Source organism: Corvus brachyrhynchos, unplaced genomic scaffold (assembly GCF_000691975.1).
Source record: "Corvus brachyrhynchos isolate BGI_N302 unplaced genomic scaffold, ASM69197v1 scaffold279, whole genome shotgun sequence".
Lineage (NCBI taxonomy): Eukaryota > Metazoa > Chordata > Aves > Passeriformes > Corvidae > Corvus > Corvus brachyrhynchos.
In genome coordinates, this window is record NW_008246060.1 from 10,125,866 (window position 1) to 10,145,268 (window position 19,403).

The window sequence follows — 19,403 nt, forward strand, 5'->3', positions numbered from 1 at the left end:
GGTAATGTTGAACCATAATTCCAGATGAACAATGTTCACAACATGCCATCACCTTGCTGAGTACAGTATGGAAATCACCTGTGCCTGTAACTGATGGCATCAGTGGCTTCCTTGCCTTTCTCTGAAATATCAAGATCTGAAGAAACCTCTACATATTGGGGCAGCCTTGCACCAAACTGTGAATTAAGATTTGACTTATAGTAGCATATAATTATATTTATGCAGATTTTACCTAAGATAAAAGGAAAATATGTGTTCATGTTTTTTCAAGTTGCAGAAACCACTGTATGAACATTTGTTCAATGTACTTCCAAAGCCCACTGAAAATGGCTTTCTTACTCTGAGTGAATGCTTACCCATAAACCAAGATCACCACAACTCTGAACAGTCTACTTTAGGTTTAGCTGTTCCAGTAAAATTGCTAAATTTTATTTTCTAATTGCATGGAGTTTGCATGTCTCATGATCAATGACTGTGTCAAATAATTAATTGGTAGGCTTTTCAGTTCAAATTAGTCTAAAAACCAGAAGAGCTCACATTGCCTATATTTTTTTTGCTTTGGGAAATTGAGAGATCTGATAAGAATTATATTTTGACATACCCTCTGTAAAACTATTGAGGTTTATGCCTTTGTATAGAACTATCAGACAACTTAAGACTAAATGACTAAAAATGACTAAAATTTAGTGAGTGCTACAATTTACAATGCTCAGACTTGCTCTCTATCATTTTCTTTTGTATGCTAATTAAAGGCAGCTTTTTGTATTCACAAATTCTCATGTATAGCTGGATGATTGGGTAGGTTTAGATTTATTCCTAGCAATAAAAAAGTCAATTTTTCCATTTTCAAAGCAGATTGGTATGAGAGATATTTTCCTGCGGCAATCAGTCAAAGCTATCAATTTTGGGAAAATGACTGAAGGACAAACAATGCCAGAGAAAAAGGAGGAAAAGCATGCTTACAAAGGTGACTTTCAAAACTACTGGGCTCTTTAGCTCTATTGCCAAGTTTTGCCCCTTCCTACATTACATAGTTCCCTTTTATTCATTTTGCTCATTGATGGTCCAGTGTTTGGTATCTGTTAATTGTCGCAGAAAGCTTCTGATGTAGTTGAAATTAAGCTGTGCTAAATCACTGAGCAGACAACATGACTTGAGGAACAGTGAGCTCCTGAAAATCCTCATGCAAATGTCCTAAGGTTTAGTGGTCCTTATTAAAAAAGTTATGTTGTTGGTGGCTACCTCTCTTTAGAAGTCTGCAAAACAGTTACGGATTTTTCTGGACTTATAGTAGAAGTTGACCAATGAATTTACAAGTATCAGCAGTTGTTATACTCTGTGTTTGGTCTGGAAATGTAAGTGCTGCAAATTATCTTTATATTACAAAAGATTTAAGAAAAAAACCCACATTAGGTAATGGTAAATGGAAGATGCGAGCTGGGATGTTAGTACCGCAGCAGAAAACTCCTTTTGCAGCCTGTCAATGCATTTAGCAGGGAGTCTTTTCCCTTCTGTGTCTTCTTTTCATAATGTTTTAAAGTACATTCCTTGACAAGCATTCAGATGCTTTGTCATGTGCTGAATGATTTCAGCATTCTTGATTCAGTCTTTTTCTTGAATGAAATTTTACTGGGCTTTACTGAAGCCAAGAGCTTTCAATTTTTTTTCAGTGAATATGTCCACAGCTGCATCTGCCTTTGCTGTATGTGTGAGTTCTTGTGACTAAGAACTTAAACAATTGAAAAGGGAGGTATTTGTTTCTGTGTTTGTGGAGTTCTGCTATTTGAAAATTTAGGAATAGTAACAGGAAATCTGAGTAACACAAAATCTGAAAATTTACTAATTCATTCCATTATAAAACCTTAGCAAGGGGGAGTAACCTCTTTCTCTAATTCTTCTTTGAACATTTATTGGCATGACTGTCTGTTGTGTAGGTTGCACATCAGACTAATGTCAAAATAACTGAGGAATGTGAGGATTCCTTTTGTCTGCCATACAATCTAGTATTAATTTGAATGTATAAGGTAAATAATTTTATTAAATGTAGTCCTTAAAGTGATTCATTCACAAAGAAATGTACTTCCTTTTAGTAATTTCTTACGACACAGCAATAAAGCTTGCGGTCCCTTTAGCAATACTGTTAATATGTGTAATATTGTAGAAAAGCACTGAGAGTTGGAGGAAAATGCCTAAATTCTCATAAGGTCCACATTTTCGACTGCATTTGTTCTTGAGAACTCATTTGAGTGGTTTTCTTACCTCAAACCCTTTACTTCAAAAATACCTTTCTGATTTTAGCATTTTAAAGACGCAGCATTTTGTTTACCCTACTGTATTATTCTTTTCTGGCATTTTTACCACCATTCTTTATTTTCTGTCTTGTATTTTCTTTGACAGTTTCTTGGATGTTCTCATATTTTGTTGTCAGTTACCAAACTCTGAATGGTAACTGGTGAGGGTATAGTATATTGAAGTAAGAAGAAGACCTGTGAAATTAGTTTTTGTGGTTTTGTTTGGTCTTGTGGGATTTTTAAAAAATTACTAGTATTTTAATTCTTTTTTTTTTTTAAACAAATAATTAAGAAATAGACAACTGCTTGATTCAAAAAGACAGTGCTTTCTAGTATTTTTTTTTTTCCACAGTTTATTGATTTTTTAGTTCTGTTTTGCAGTATTGCAGATACAGGGGGAGGTTGGCAAATGATTACATTACATTTTACTGGTACATTTTATTTGATTTCAGTGGATTAGTTTCCCAGATGTTGGACCATCATGTAGTTAGATTATTTTATAAATTAATTATGCAGAATTTGACTGTGACTTTGGGGCAATATCTTGTCATTTATTCTTTCCAGGAATTAGTACACTTTTGTGTTTTTCAAGATGTTCCATACATAGGTGGAGACTTTTTAATGTGTAGGGGCTATACCAAAAAGTGCAAGAGTCAGCTCACTTCTTCATCTCACCTTGATCACTTTGTCTAGTCAGAGGTTGGCCAAAGTACTTGTCGAACAAAGTGTTCCAGCTGAGGTTACTTGATTCCTATTGTTCATGTGGAGATAAACCCCCTTTTGTCACACCTGAAGCATAGAAACAAACAAAAAATTAATGACCATGTGCTGCATTTCAAGGTCTGACACAATAACCAGAGGCTTTCTTGTGCTGAGCAGCGAATAATCAGCCACCAGTACAAATGCTGCTCTGGTGCTGTGCAGAATGTGATAGGGGGACCCTGCTCTGGGCCTGGGTTCTTTGGCCTTCGTGTAGTTGAGCTGGTTGATTTTGCAGGATTTGATTGACAGTTCATCGCTGGTTTCTCTAAGACAGCATTCCAGTAGGCTTTTTTGTGGCCTTTACCTGCGGTGGGACAATGAGGAACTTGGAAAGGAGAACATTGACATCTGCAGTAGCTGGTGGGTAATGGTCACCAACAGAATGCTTCTGCTCAGCGTGGTGGCTGAGCCACTCACGCATCCACTGGAGATCAGTGAGAGTTGTTCATCTACCAATATACAGAGTGAATTTGACTTTAGTTTGGGTGACTGCTAGGTAACCAGGAGAAAGAACCTTTTAGGTTGGACAGCAAAAAAGCCCCCCAATGTGCGTGCACAGATATTTACAGACATATAATGCCATCCACTTAGCTCTAGAAAATGGCACATTTTGATAGAAAGTACTGCTATTTTTTTGACTAATGATACTGAATTGGAGAAGTTGCATGTATTTTAATTGGTCATATTGCCAGGCACTCTCCCAGCAAACCTAATTAACTTCAAGCTAGAGAGCACCATTAACAGATGGGAGTTTTTGTCTTGTATTTTTTCACTAATTAGAAAATCTCAGTCTTTTCACATTTATGAATTGAACAGAAATTTTCATTTTATTGTCAATATGTCAGTAGAAAGTTGAAGAAAAAACCACAATCTGTATAAAGAAAGCAAAATAAAGCTGAAATGTTAACATCTATTAGAAGCATGTACAGAACAGAACACAGCAAAAATACTTCCTTTTTAAAAATACTTCCTCAAATGAGATTGGAAATGTGTATAGAAAAAAAAAGTACATGAAGGTACTAATTTTTTTAATGTATTTTCTGGTTTGATTTTTCATATTTCTGAGTCTGATGTCAACTCTGAAAATTCCTGAATTTAGATTTCACAGCATTCCTTTTAATAGGAATTAATTCCTATTAAATTCCTTTTAATAGTCTGCTCAAATGAGAGGTAGTCTGTTCAAGTCTATGTAAGGAAGCTGAATCTTTTATTGGAGAGAGAATAAAACACAGCTTGTGGCAGGCAGACTGAATTTGCTAATTCTCCTTAGTGTGGTTTCATTCAGAGATGTTCCATATCTTATTCCCAGTGACCTATTTCATCAGTTACTTACTACAGTCATGAGTGGCTAGGCAAGCTCACAGCAATTCTGACCTTTACCATGGCTTTTACTTGTACCTTTCAGATATACCCAAATTACTGCTCTGATGCATAAATTCAATATGCAAGAACTGAATATGTGGCTAATTTCTTTTTTTTTTTTGGTAACTCTTCTGTGTCTGCTGTATCTGTTTTCTCTCCCAGAAATGTTGTTTCTGTATTTCTTATCAATATTATTCAAGTCTGTAAAAAGAGATGCATTAAATATGAACTGTATTTTAAAAGATATATTTACTGTAAATACAGAATTTTAGTTTCAGTAATAAATAAAACATTGGTCTACTGGGTAGTAACTCAGTGGGACCAAAAATACAATTCCAGAAACATGGGCAAAATGTTTATCTTAGAGTTATTGACACCTTTCTACTTAAATAAAACCCTTTAATGCACAAAGCCCCTTTGGTGTCATAGGTAGTGCTGACACTATTGCCATGTCCTGCTTGAGCTGTTTGTGATTACTGTGGTAGCAAGAGAGCTCTCAGCTGTCCAAGATCCACCTCAATCACCTGTAGTGAAGAGAGTGGTTGCCCTAATAAGTTGACATGGAGTATTCCTGCCAAATGAAAGCAAGAGGGAGAATTGGAAGCCTGAAGAGGTCAAGTAATATGCTTTAGTCACACACCACAAGACTGGTAGGACTTGGGACAATAACCAAGTCTTCTGATTACTCATGGTCATTATCCAGAGCTCATGCTGGCCTACTTTGCTGCCTTTTGTTTTTAAATTAAATCCTTGCTATGAATTTTCTGACAGAAGTTCACTAAAAGTTTACTGCCCCATGGTTTATCTGATAGTCATTTCTCACTCCCCTTCACCTCCTCTTTTGGATAAACTCAGACTTTTCTTGGAAAATGTAAGTCTATATGAGCTTTGCTGAAGGGGAAAATTTATATAGCAAAAAGATCTCGTAAAGCTGCCAAAGTTTGCAGTACTGTTTTTATCGTGTGCTGATGACTAAATTAGTTACCGTAAAATTTAATAGCTAATTAACTTTTTAGTTAACTCCTTTTTGTGTAATAACAGTAAACAAAATACAAAATCAGAAAATTTGACTGAAAGGAAATGACTTGCATGTAAACATTTTCAAGTCTGGATTTGAGAAGTTTTTAATGTGGCTATAAAAATTGCAAAGTTTGAGTTTAATACTTTAATTGCTTCGAGCTCAAAACTAAGAGTTAGTAAAGTCTCTTCAGAGCTGTGTGGTCTTGAATCTTTTCTGGCTTCGCTGAAAGATGGGGTTGCTCATCATCGGGCTTGAAAGTGCTTTAATTGCTTCTAGAATTGGATGTTGAATTCTAGCTGGCATTCAAAGGCTGGAAGAAATAGTAGAAATGTAGATTATTATTTTTTGTTATTTGTCTTGTGACACCTGCCTTTTCTGCAGGCAGATTGGTAGGATCACTAAGTCACTGAGACAGATTTAATAGCAAGGATACTGCCCAGCAGACACAACCTTTAAGATTCATACCTGTGAGCATGTACACTGTCATCAAGAGCAGGTGCTGGCTGTAGAATTTGCACTTTGCCTGTATTTGGATGAGAATCAATGCATATATCACTGTGTCTTGTCATAGTGTTAAGTTCTGTCAAGCATGGGTCTTATACAGGGAGTATATTAACATATAATATATAATGTTTCCCTGCATTTTTGAGTAAAAGGTAAATGACAATTTTCCCCAGTTTCTTTAGTATCCTTGTTTGAGCTTTTCATTTAGTATTTATTGCTGGTAGGAAGGAGCAAGAGGGAATCTTGTTTAGTCTTTTGACTATTTTATCACTTCATCTTTCTCCTCTGGTTCACTCGCTTCAGCCATCATTTGCTTGTGTTTCACGCTTTACTCTTGTAAGGTGGCTCACAACTGCTGCCTGCTTAGATAGTTTTCTTCAAAGAGAAGCTGGCATTAAATGCAGTTTTTCTAGAAGATATTAAGAGAGCATTACATCAATAAGAAATATGATCTAGCAAACCTGAGTGAGGTGGACTGGCATTCTAAGAGCCCTTTGGGAGTTCAGGACCCCATAGAGTAGATGGTGGATATTTTGTACTTTTGTCTTGGGCATTTTAGTTATTTATATGTTGGTCCAGGAGGGTCCAGGTAAAGAAGAGGGAGTAGGACTTAGGCAGGGCAATGAGTTTAAGCCCAGAGAAAAGTCAGTGTACAACTTCATCTGGAGCATGGTCCTTGGTCCTGTTGATGGATTTGAAAGATCCTGTTCTACTTTACTCCTGGTTATCAGACAGGTTATAGTGGGGAAAAAAGCCTCTAAACAGCAATTTCCTACCAGTTTCTATAAAAGTCTGGATGCATTTTATTTTTCTGGACAATCACAAAGTTCTGAAGGCTGTTTTGTTGGATTAACTTACATGAATTTTATAATTGGACATCAAGCAGCTGCTTTAGTTCACTGGTTTATGTCCATAGGTAACATAAATAAAAATATCTCAATGAAGTAAGTATCACAATACAAAAAGGTAGAACACTGATTTTTTTAGAGCAAGCATCGATATTGTTTTATAGTAAATAGAACTTCATTTGTATTTACATTAATCTAAGATACATTAATTGCTCAGTTGTTTGTGTCAGCTGCAGTGCATAATTTCTTACCACTTGTGGCTTTGCCTACATGGAATGCTTTCTGAATTTTGTTCTTTGCATATAGGGTGTCAGTTAGTGGGACAGCAATTTTAGGTAAGCCAGTCTGGATCTTCTATGGTCAAGACTTGCTCAGGTCTTAGTTCTGTTAAACTGCAGTAATTGCACAGATGTGGGTACATCTCCTAGACTGCAAATTAATGCAGGGATTGCCAAGCTGGAAGTAATTCTTAACTTCTGAAATGTAATTTGAAGCAGGTGCATCCTTAGATTTCAAAGGTTTTCATTCCTAACAAATCTGGACAAATAAATTCTATCTGTCTATAAAAGAAATACAATTAATATCTTAATTGATGTTTTAAGGAAGTTTGGGGTTTATATTTAAGGTCTGAAAATTTTCATCGAAGTTAGATCAAAACGTCAGGCTATTTGCATCTTAGTGCAAACTTCTGTGTAACAAAAGTTTAATGGATCATTAAGGTTTTAGCTTTATGTATTTAGGAAATAATTTGTGTTCTCCATAAATAATTTGAAATATAGAAACTAATGGAATTGTATTTTAAATTATAGTTGATAAAACTGAGTAGCTTATTAACAGAATTTACTGTGTGGGTGTAGAAATGAAAAGTAAGGAGTGAATTTCAAAAAAATATTAATGAACAACCTAGTATATTCTAAGCATTGGAGTAGCCTTAGGGTTGAATAATTTAACTATAGAATAAGAATTTGAAAAAAGCATTTTTGAAGAACAGTACCAGAATAGATTGTTGTCAGAAAAAATAAGAACTCTCTGATGCCCTGAGGTGTTAGGGGTTACAGGATTTCTGAAAGTTTTTTTTTTCACTGCATACTTCTTATTTTAATACTTAACATTGGAGGAAAATAAAAATAGATGATTATTCCTTTTTGATTTTCTGCTTTGCCTCTTGAGTTCTATGCTATTTTATATTAATTATGTTTGGATAGTTTAATCTTGTATAAGCTAGAATTTGCCTTTGAAACTTCAAAGAGTTCTGTTTCACCTTTCACAGAATGTTTGAGTGTTACAGGGTATGAGAGACTGAAGTTCCTGCTCTGGAGTCCCTTCGTGGCTCTTCATTATTAACTGTACCCTCCTGTCTAATGTGACCAGCCTTTTCATTATCCCGTGTTGGTTCGATAATGCTGTTACGGAGTTGTAGGGGGAACAGTGCCACCGCTTGGATTATCCCTTTGTTGCATAGGGACCTGGAAAGTGAGCTTAATTGAGACAGTGTTTCTCAAAGTTGGTGCTTCCCTGCAGTATTATCATGCTGTTACACCCTTATCAAAACTCCCCTTTTTTTTTTCTTTCTCTTTTTTCTTTTTGTATTTATTATGGATGCCTAAATTTTGACTGCAGTCGAAGCTCTTCTGGAGCATCTTGGTATCAGTCAAAGCATTTTTAATTTTCCTTAAGTGGATTTTTTCTACAGTTTCTCTGACTCTTGCCTCAAAAGACATTCTCTACTTCTGTTGAAATCTGGGGCTGGATCTTCTCTGTTCCTTTTTCAATGAAAGATTTAGGGATATGCAACAACTATTCCATGTATTTCCTCCTCTTTCCTTTAGCCAGATTGGTGTTTATTTTTAATTTGTTAGTAAGTGCTTAGACAGTATAGCTGTTAGCATATGAGTTCACATTTATCAATCTTAAACAAACAGCAAGCTATTATAAATTAAAGGAGTCTTTCCTTCTGTACAGAGAGAAGTTACAATAGATATGTAGCAATTGCAATGTTTTGCCAAATGCATTGAAATAATAAACAGAGCAAGCAAGCATCTCGCCATGGCCTGGTTAACGAAAAAGGCAGTAATTCACATAAATATATGCTTTCCCCTCCCTTAGGTTCTAGTTGCTGTGAATTTGGGTTATGGGTCTGTGTTTGTGACACCCCTCAAGCATAGCAAGGTCTCCAAACAAGCATTATCTCCCATGGCAATCTAGGGAAGACTGGAACAAACTCACTAATTGTCGTCCTGGGCCTGAATAACCAGGTCACATTCAGCTTTATTTAAATGAGACTATAGCAACAAACTTGCATCTGAGACTATTGTATAGCATACAAGAGTTTGGAGTTTGTTAAATTCTATTTCTTTTTTTTTTTTTTTTTTTTTTTTTTATTTTAGTGTAACTCTAACCTGATTGATTCAGGGTCTGCTTTTTCCACACACTTGATGGATTCAAGTGCAGCTGAATTCCTCTGTCACTTAGGAAAGGAAAAATGTTAGCAGGAAAAGGAAATGGAGTTTGATTCCATTCTCTTCTGATACCCTTTCTGTGATTCTTTGAGACATTATGAATCATGTTAGGTATGTGTTTTAAGGCAATAGAAGAGAAAATAAGCCTTGATTTAAAATCAGGTATATATATTAAAGAAGGAGAGTGTTGTAGCTTTGCATACATATCTCACTCTTTGGTGTAGCATGGGAATCTGGAGCTGCTTGCAAAATAGACATATTTGCATTTTAGTGGCAGTTATATGAACTGTCGTAGAACACTTAAATTCCTAAAGTGTTTTGGAAGATCTCACCCAGGATCTGTGTAACATTTAAGCAGCACAGTCATGATGAATAAGGAATTGGATATAATTCAAATGTAAGGCTGATAAATTGTTATGCTGGGTTTGCTCTACAAGACTCCTTTGGGTAGGAGGCAATGACTGAATGTTGTAACTTAAGACTTGCTATGTGAAAAGAAAAATAAAAATCCTTTAAGTTTCACAAAGTCCTTGTGTATTTTGTGAAACTTGAGAGCATGAGTGTTTATAGAGTCCCAAATGGATTACAAGTTTAGTTTTTCAAATTTCATTTTCAGCGTTAAGTGGCCATTTCAGCATTCTGCAGCCCAAAACTCCTGCTATAGGGTAAATCTCTTTTGTACTTTGGCTTTTTTTGGGGTAGTTTTTTTCTTTTCCTTTCCTTTTTTTTTTTAATTTGTACACTGTTTGCTTTGGGTTTTTATTATTGGGTATTCTTTTTAAAGAAATAGCTATATTTAATAGTGGTTTTGAGGGTGCTGTTAGTACAGAAATTATTCCACAGAATGCAGGGTAAAACATTACCACTAATGCTTGACTTTAAATTATTTTAAAGTGAACAGATGTGTTTGAAACTGGTTTGGGTAGAATTAAAATTTTTGCCAAAATTGTAAGCTCTGTGCTCTCAGAATACTCAGCACCTTTTTAAATTCTGTTTTTAAAAAAATGAAGCCTTTCCTTGAAATGGACTGATAATAAAGAATGGAGCAGATTTGATTCAGATCCAAACTGCTATTGTGTGTAGCTTGGAATATTCCAACAGGTAAGGCAGAGTGTGCACAATAATTTGATTCCCAATATCTTAATTCAGAGAAAAATGGGCCTTGAGATCATTGCTAATCATAATTTGGGATATATTGTCAGATGACAATCCACAAGTTCTATTTGCCACAATAATTTCTTGTGATGGTGAGACTCTTACCAGCTGATATGAATTTAATAGCTTATTTCACCTTGCAACACCTGCACACAGTGAAAGAAGATTTAAACTCTAGATGTTAACATTATATTAGACTCAGGTAGTAAAAATGTTATTTCAATGAGTTTTGTGCTTCAGTCCTTGAATTTGACTGACAGATCTCATTGGTACAGGTGATAGCATATCAGGTAAGACAATAGATACTTGTACTCTGGCAAAATACCCTTTTTCAGGCATTCAAAAAGTAAAAAATGTTATGGTCAGCAAGATCTAAAAGTAAGGAAAAAATAATTTAAGCTTTCAGTTGAATAGTTATTTTAACAAGTAGTAGTAATTATGTAATATTAATACATTAATGAGTTTATTTTATTGGAAGATATGTACATGTCTGATACTGGCTGTGCAGAGCTCCAGAGTCTGGTTATGTAATAATTACTATACCTTGCTTCAGATGCTGCCTTTACGGCATTGAGTGATAGCTGAGAGCAGAGGATTTTCAGACAGTCCACTTTGAATGAGCACATTGCATGTCTCCTCCTTGTGCAGTGATCGTCAGGCTTGTTCATAAGACAGCAGCTTCAGAAAGAGGTCTGAAGCCTGTATGGAATCAAAATATTTTTATTTCAGCACTCATCTGTTGCTTTAACAGTTAAGACTGTCAACAAAAGTCGTAACACTCATGACGTGCTGCATCAAGTATTGCTTTAAACTGTTTGAAAGTTCAGTATAATCTCAATGGACAGGAGTGCAGGGTAAATACGTGTTTTTACATAGTCTTACACTTTTCTTGTGGGTTTCACAGCCATGTATATAAATGGAAATTCAGTCTAATCTGTCACTCTTGGTTTATGCGCCAATGAGCAATCCTGAAGGATAGGTTTTGTAAAGCCAGATTTTGTCCTCCTTTCAATGCAAGAAAGCATTCTGTGACAATATATATAATGTTTGAAGTTCAAGTAGGAGTAATTTTCTGAAGAAAATTAGACCTGAAATAAAACTAGCTTCTTATTTATTTTTGTCTTTTTTTTTGTATGTAAAAGAATAAATGGTTAATATTGTTAAATAATTACTCTTTTCTTTTCTTTTGTAGGTTGTCTTAGTCTTCGCTCTTAGTATTGGTGCTCTTGTAATATACTTCATAGATTCATCAAAGTGAGTATTTGAGTACATTTTCCTTTCTCTCCTTTCCTGCAGCAATTATACATCTTTAAATTTCTCCATTCATCTACTTCAAATCAGTGCTTGGTCTCATCGCCTGAGTGCAAAGAACTTCGTAATAGCACAGGTTCTACAAAAATAATTCAAGAATGGGAAAATAAAATATCACATAAACTAGACTGAACACAGTCACATTGGATCTGTAGAATGGCGAGGAAAACTACTTTTGTGTATTGAGATTATAAATACTATTGCAAAATTACAGTTTTTATATTCATTATGCTGTGTAGAATCTTTCAAAGTCAAGACTAGGATAAGAAATACAGGCTAAAAATACTTGTCAAAAAATTGCAGTTTGCAGGGTGATAAAAGCGTCTTGGGAGACTGACAGGAACGCTTCTGAAAATCTCAGCTTGAATTAGACAGTACGAGCATATTGTATCTTGCATATCTGTATTTCCAAGTTCTTGGTGTGATAGGTTTCTACCAAGATAAGGTGAACTACTAACAGTCTGCAAAGCATCTCAGTATTTTTTAGATTTACACCGACGTTATCATACAGTGTTGTGGTTTTGGCCAGGCAATAGAAAGTTTCATCAGGATATGTGGTGGTTTGATACAAACCAGGGTAACTCAAACTGTGTTCTGATATCATTCATACTCCACCCTTGTTTTAACATCAAGCTGGACACTGTCTGTGTTGTAACAGGCAGATTGGTAGCCTAACATAGAAGAAACAAATAAAAAGGTACTTAAATATTCTTCTTTGATTACAGTTCTTTTTGGAGAGTGATATTCTGAAGTATCAATGGTAATTTAAAGTTCTATGATGACATGCTTGCTGTTTTTCTCTGAACTAGTTTAAGGCTTTCCATTAATGCAACCGTTAAGATTGTACGCCAAAGTCAGTCCACATGAGCCTGCCTAGCTGTCTGTACTGGTAGTAGTAATGTTCTGAAACAGTCATTCTGTGACTCAGAAAATCAGACATTCAACTGTTGACATCTGTACATCCTGATATTTAGGAAGGTGGTGGCACCAGCAAAAGGCATTCTTGGATACATGGATGCCAGCTCTGTATTGTGTGAATTTGAAGCCATCGATGTGTCAAGCATAATGCAAATAACTAAGGTAGAGGTTTTCTTTGTGGAGAGGAGCCAAGTGGTTGGAAAATGCAAATCTTGAGCTCCCTGGAAGTGAGGACAATTGGCTTTCCTTCTTAACATTTCAATGGGTGTTTTCATTAATTTTAGCAATTTTTCCTTAGTATGTCACCACTGAAGTACATAAGGTGGTTCCTTTCTGAAGACCTTTGTAAAACTTTTTAAAGCAGAGTGGCATATCTTCTGGATACCTGATATCTCCAGGTCGAAAGTGTGGAATAGATTAAAACGTGTTTCCACTTGTTTCAGTTTCAGATCAAGTACAGCTATGTGTCGGTGTTACTGTCTTTTGTGAAATGAATGGATTATATAATGAGTTTTAGGCAGTGCATTCTCAAGTCTTTGATTGTTTTCCTCAAGGAGAGCAAAGCTGACAACATGGGAGAGTCTCTGGGACACTTGAGCTTTCTTTGGGCCACCTAATCCATGTACTGCCACCAGCTTATTGACTGTACTTTCACACTTTTTCTTTGGTTTCTCCTCCTTTCTCCTCTCTTACCCTCCTTTACTTACACAGACACATCTTGCTCTTTTCTGGGTTTTTTTTGTAAATGCTCACTAGTTGATTAATTTATGTTAGAAACACCCCAGATATATTTCTGAAGAGAAAAATTCTGCTTTATTCTATCCTGCTGACCTGACACCCATTTCAGCAATGCAGAATCAAATATAGTGATATATCAGTCTACTAAGATCCACAAGTACATGCTTGGAAAAAGTCATTCCTTTGAGAATTTGGTCAAACAGGAAATAATGAAGGTAGGGCGAGAGGAATGCTTGTGATATCCTCAACAAAGCAGCTGGAACAACAGAGACTACAGCTTGACCAGGGTCAGTGCAGACAAATGGGCTCTAGTGTTCCCACCAGAGAGATGGTTGGCACGCACCAGGGTGTGCTTTCCCTTAACAATGCATGCCAGAGCCAGTGTGTTCTGCCCAGGCCATGCACTCTTGCCTGTTACTGGCTCTTATGTGTAGAGTTAGAAAAATTGTGTCTCCAGTCCACAGCTGAAGAGTGCTAGTGTGAGCAGTTGTCTAATAGATCTTGCCAGTGATCTATTCATCCAAGACCCTTAATCTATTGATAGATTTATAGATACAATGACGGGTATGTCCACAAAGGAATCCTGCATGGCTTCATACCGAAGGGGCATCAAGAAAGATGGGAAAAACAGCACTGTTTCATTAGATATGGAAGGGGAGAGTGAAAAGACCACAGTTTTGTCAGGCAAGCATGTGTCATGATTGATTTTAGTATGAAGGCTGAATTGAAGTATGAAGGTTGTCACAGCTGTGAGAGGAGGGGAAACTAAGAGCATTTTTATGCTCCCCAGTAGACACTCTGCCAGAGTAGTACCAGATGAAATGGCACATCCAGTGCAATGCTGTTTGGAGAGCTCTGAGCTCAGAAAATGGTACAGTTTCAGCATCCTCCATACCAGTTAGTCCTACATCTCAGCAGAGCCAATTAAATAGCTTTGTGTTGCTATAAAGTATTTCTGCACTGATTCTGTTTCTGAAAACTTTGGATTCTGCACCATGCTTCATCACAAAATATGGCCACAATTACGATCATATACATCTGCTTTGTGCGTTTTGCAAATGATATTTTAGGCTTTCCTTAAAGCTTTATATGTTTCTAAAACTATCAGAAAATACCCTATATGCCCTCCACATCTCCATACCCCTTTCATTAGTGCTGTGATAGGAGAGAGAGCACAAATAAATACTTTCAGCCACCACAAACTATTAATCAAATCATTTTATAAGAAGAATGGAAATATCTTTAAGTGTTAAGCCACCCTGTCATGGTTGCAACTTCATTGCTCACATTCTGACTACTGCATCATTATTCTTTCTTTGGTCTAACTTCTTATATAAAGTATCCACATACATATCTGACTGCATAAAAGTTCACTCTTAAAAACACGTATTAATTGTATTTTTGTGTTTTATTTTGTATATGGATGACTTTTTGAAAGGATTGTGATTCCCTCCAGGAAAACAGTTTTTTTGTGCTTCTTCTGTCTCCTGTAGTACCTTTGAGTTCATTTTTTTGGTCTTTATTACTTAGTGAAGCAAGTTTTTCTCACCTATGCTAAAAGTTAGACTTTATGATCCCAACCTAGGTGATTTTGTCTACTTGTGAGGTAGTAATATTAGCTGGAAACATGTTAGAGATACTATACTAGAAATTGCTTAACAAAACAATGCAACCTGAAAAGTCTGGTTTCTTGTTTTGGAGGATTCATGCTGGTTTCTTGCCATTGCATAGGAATAAATTAGGAAAGATGCATTGGAAATCTGTATTCTGTTTGAGGAGTTTCCTATGTGACAGCACAAGGAGAAAAGTGTCATTGGCAAGTTCTCTTGGAAAGTTTTACTAGAAAAAAGACTTTTTTTCCTAAAAGCAGCACTTTGTTTCAAGTCCTTATGAATTCTCTTTTTTTGTGGGAACATTTGAGGATAAGCTGTGATAGGGTACTGTGTTTGCCTTTCCTGCTTGCTTGCTACTGCTTCTGTTTTGTCTTCTGAAAGACATTTGATTTTGCTCAGCAAAATGTTCTACAGAAATACTGCAAGCCTGGTGAGGATAATTTATTTAAATTTAGTACAGATACAGTGTCACTGCCCAGGAGAATCCACATCTTTTTCATCTGTTTAGGCTGTGTTACCCCTTTTACAGACATGTATGAGTTATGAAGTTTATCTGAATAGTTCAACAAGTCTGTATAAACAAACACTCAAGTGTTTTTAGATACCAATCTCATTTTCATTACAAATCACTAAGCTTTTCCATATTAACTGGAATAATCTGCAGAATATTTTGATGACTCTGTTTCATGGCCCTTCAAGGAAACAGCAATTTTAATTTCATTTGTAAATCAATAATTCAATGCTGCTACATCTGAATTTTGAGTGGATCTCCTCGGCCTGATGTATAAAAAAAAATCAAAATGGGTCTAATAGGATCAGAAATCAATTCATATAAAAAGTTCAGTTTGAGCTTTGATTTTATTGTAGTTTTCAGGTTACAGTTTCCTTTTCTGAATGTATTACTTTTCAATTTGCAAGGCATATAAAAGTAAAAGATTGATAATTTTTTTTTTTCTCAAGTAACCAGTTTTAGGGCTGTGGTATATCATTTGGCTGAGGATATCCTGTGCAGTTCAGGGTTCTGTACCCTGAAGTATGTATTTACCAGTATTTTGAATGTGTACAGATTTTACACAGCCTTTCAGTCTTCATATTTGAGGAGTTAAGTAGGCAGGACTTAACTAGTACTAAGCTTTGTTTCAAGCCTTCCTGCTTATAGTGAAATTCACCCTGCAAAAATATTTCAATTATGTTTATAAAGTTCTGCTTTGTCTTAGTACACTCATTAACCCACTCTAAGACTACTGGAACATTCCTTCATACTAAGTACACATTAGAGTTTATATATATACATTTTTTTATGATGCACGACTAAGAGATGTAGAAGTTGACTTAAAATTCTGGGATCTGCTTCAAGGAAATGCTGTTAGGTTGTTTACCATTGCTAAAATTGCTAAAAATACAGTGGTCTGTATCTTGGCAAGTCGATTAAAACAATATTGTTCCCTGCATTCTTGGGAGGGAAGTCTCTCACAGTGCCTTGCAGCTGGTGGCCTTGTGGAATTTTAATATTTTCCTAATTTTAATTTTGTTAACACTGTATCAATTTCTGGCTATTTCTGTGAGCTAATAAATTTTGTTCCATGCTGAAGTAAATCCAGTTGTATGTTTTATCTCCACCTTTTTTAACATAAACAGGGAAAAGGAAACTTTTAATTCCCCTTACTTTTATTAACTGCTCACGTCTCAAATGGAGTGATAGGTGTAATTTTCTGATTTAAAGAAAATTTAGCTTAAATATGTAAGTGAATTTCTTGAGTGTTTATTTTCAAGTCACTTGGTTTTTTACTATTGTAACAGAACTATAACTTCAGTTGTTCCTGCTGCTGATTCTCAGCAAATCAGAAAATCTGTGGTTCATAAAGCCCCAGTCAACACCCTTTAAACTGGTACATTGTTAAATAAGATTTTTGGTCATAAGTATTTTAGTTCTATCTTTACTCTGTTTGTAATAAGTACTGAGTGTACACCATTATTGCTTTAATTCAGAAGTGGTTTCCGGAAGAAAGCCTTATTTGTGACAATGAACTTTAATTTTCTTCATTGCTCTGCAAATTTTCCTGGGAAAGTGTCCACAGCTAAGATTCATTACTTTCATTAGCATGCTACAGTTGAAGCCAGGTGGGTGTGCAGCTCAATGCATGGCCTCTGCAGGCAACTGAATACCAGAATGATTGAAGGAATTTGTTAGGCACAGATGGTGTTAATTATGAGTAAAATCCAGCAACAACAGTGAGACGATTACTATAAGGCAAAAACCAAAAGAAACAAGCCACAGTGGAGGGGAAAAAACCACCTGGCAATGATTGTCCATGTGTTACTATGCAGTTGGCGCTCTAGGACAAAGGGATTAAGTATGATTGTATGTCACCTAGTTTTGTTGTTAGACATTGTCCCTTGACCACCAATCATTACAGGATTATCGTGCATTATTAAAAAAGCTGGATGTAGTGAGGCATACTGGAAAATAAGATGCATGATTTATGTACTATCCATCTCTTAGCTAGAGTGTTTGCATTCATTCTCATGTTCAGAGAGCTTGAGTTTGGCAAATTATATGCAGATAAAATTTGTAAAACACTACCTGAACAACTCTACCAATCAATTTAGGAGATTATAATAATGAATAAAGGTAATTCCTCTGTATGTGTTTATCACATTAATGAAATAACATTGGATTACACTGATTTTTGCTAGTGGTACAGAATCTCTGGTTAGGCAATATGGAAATATTCTGAGTTCTCTAGACAAACCACTGTAATGAAGTTTCTGTTAATCAATGCCAGTAGTTTGTGTTTGCTAAATGGGTGAAAATGAATTGTTGCAAATGAATTAAATGAGAAATACTGTGGATGAGTTTCAGATAAAATGGCAAACAAGATTTTTCTTCCATAATAATAGACAAATCAAGCTCTGGAAATTTTTGTGTACTGTTTTTATCCCTTGGTGTTTTACAGAAATTCTTAGCAACTGTGATGCACAACCTTGATGATGTGATAAATTCCAATGAGACTCATTTTCTGAAATGTTAGGCCTTGTACAAGATCTCAGTAACTGTAATTTCCTCTTGGCCTGTCATTGAGTATGACTGAGTAGAGGTTGGCTCTGTTTTCTTTATACCTGAAGGAGGCTCCATCAGGTATTTATAGATATTGGTAAGATTCTTTGAGCCTTATCTTTGTCAGACAAAACAGTCCCTCAGTACTCTCTCAGCCCTCCTCATGAGACAGGACTTCAGTCTCTTAACATCTTTGTGCCTTTCATTGGCCTTACTCCCCGATGTCTGCATCTCCGTGCTGGAGACATTTCCTGATGCAGCCTGGAAAATGCTGCTGACCCCTTTACTGCAAGGGCCCATGGATGGCTTATAGTGAACTTCTAGACTCGGGTCATTTTCTGCAAAGCTGCTTTCCAGCTGCAGCCAGTTGCATGCTATGCTAAGGAATCACTGAAGTTCAAGTTTGTATAATCTTATTATTCCCAAAATAAGTCAGTAATCTGAAATAGCAAAACTTTTTACATGCAGTGATATTTACAGGCTTTATTTGTATTAAAATGTTGCTAGACAGGCCTTTAAGTAAATATCTGTCACTTAAATTAATGTGTTTATACTGAACATACCAGGCTTGAGAGTTCAATCATAAAATAGCTAAGTCCTCACTTTTTCATGACCCAATTCTTATATGGTATAAATTTTTGTCATCTCTTAGACAAACGAGAGTACTGTATTTCAGGAATCAGATCTTTCTTTTTTAAGGGCTAGGTGAAATGTACTCATTTTTTTTTTAAACATTTGGCCATTAGTTTTTCCTTTTAGTTTCTAGTAAATTGACAGAAATTTGATTTCAATATAGACAAAAATTTGTATCACTGGCACATTTTTAAGACAGCACTTTTTAGGAGAGCAAGACATGTTGCTTTCTCAAGTTTCTCTCTTCCAAGGATGAATGGAGGAAATTCATTGAACATGGAGGTCTGACTTAGGTGTGGTCTAATTTGAGTAGCTTGTTAGCTATATTTACATCACAAGGCTTTTTCAAAGAAGCAGAATTTTACACTAAAATGTCACACTGTGATGTAGGGAGGGGCAGATGTGATACCATTCCAGTATGTAAGTGGAATGGTACTCGAAGGTCATTCTCTATAATGCTTGGAGAAATGATAAAGTCTATATAATTTACAACTTTTCAGATTTAGTTTCTAACTGTAGGAAAGTTTGATAGCTGTCATAGTGGTGAAATATTAGAAAAGATAATCATAGGATGATTGTGGACTTTCCTGCATCACTGGTATCTCACTTGGACAAATTATACTGACGATATTTTGGTTGGTAGGATGTTGGTATATCTGATTATTATGTCTCCTGCAGTGTAAAGCTGACTATGTGGTCTGCAAGACTCAAAGGAAGAGAAGACCCCATT

General features: G+C 35.8%; 1 protein-coding gene across 50 annotated transcripts in view; it reads left to right on the plus strand.

Moving 5' to 3' along the window:
- The window catches only part of KCNMA1 (potassium calcium-activated channel subfamily M alpha 1), a 439,218-nt gene that overhangs the window by 186,700 nt on the left and 233,115 nt on the right, over positions 1 to 19,403 (plus strand). For all 50 annotated transcript variants that reach the window (XM_008642826.2, XM_008642831.2, XM_008642837.2 and 47 more), the window contains exon 3: positions 11,595 to 11,656. In XM_008642826.2, the coding sequence (XP_008641048.1) occupies positions 11,595 to 11,656 (62 nt within the window). The remainder of the gene's footprint in view (positions 1 to 11,594; positions 11,657 to 19,403) is intronic.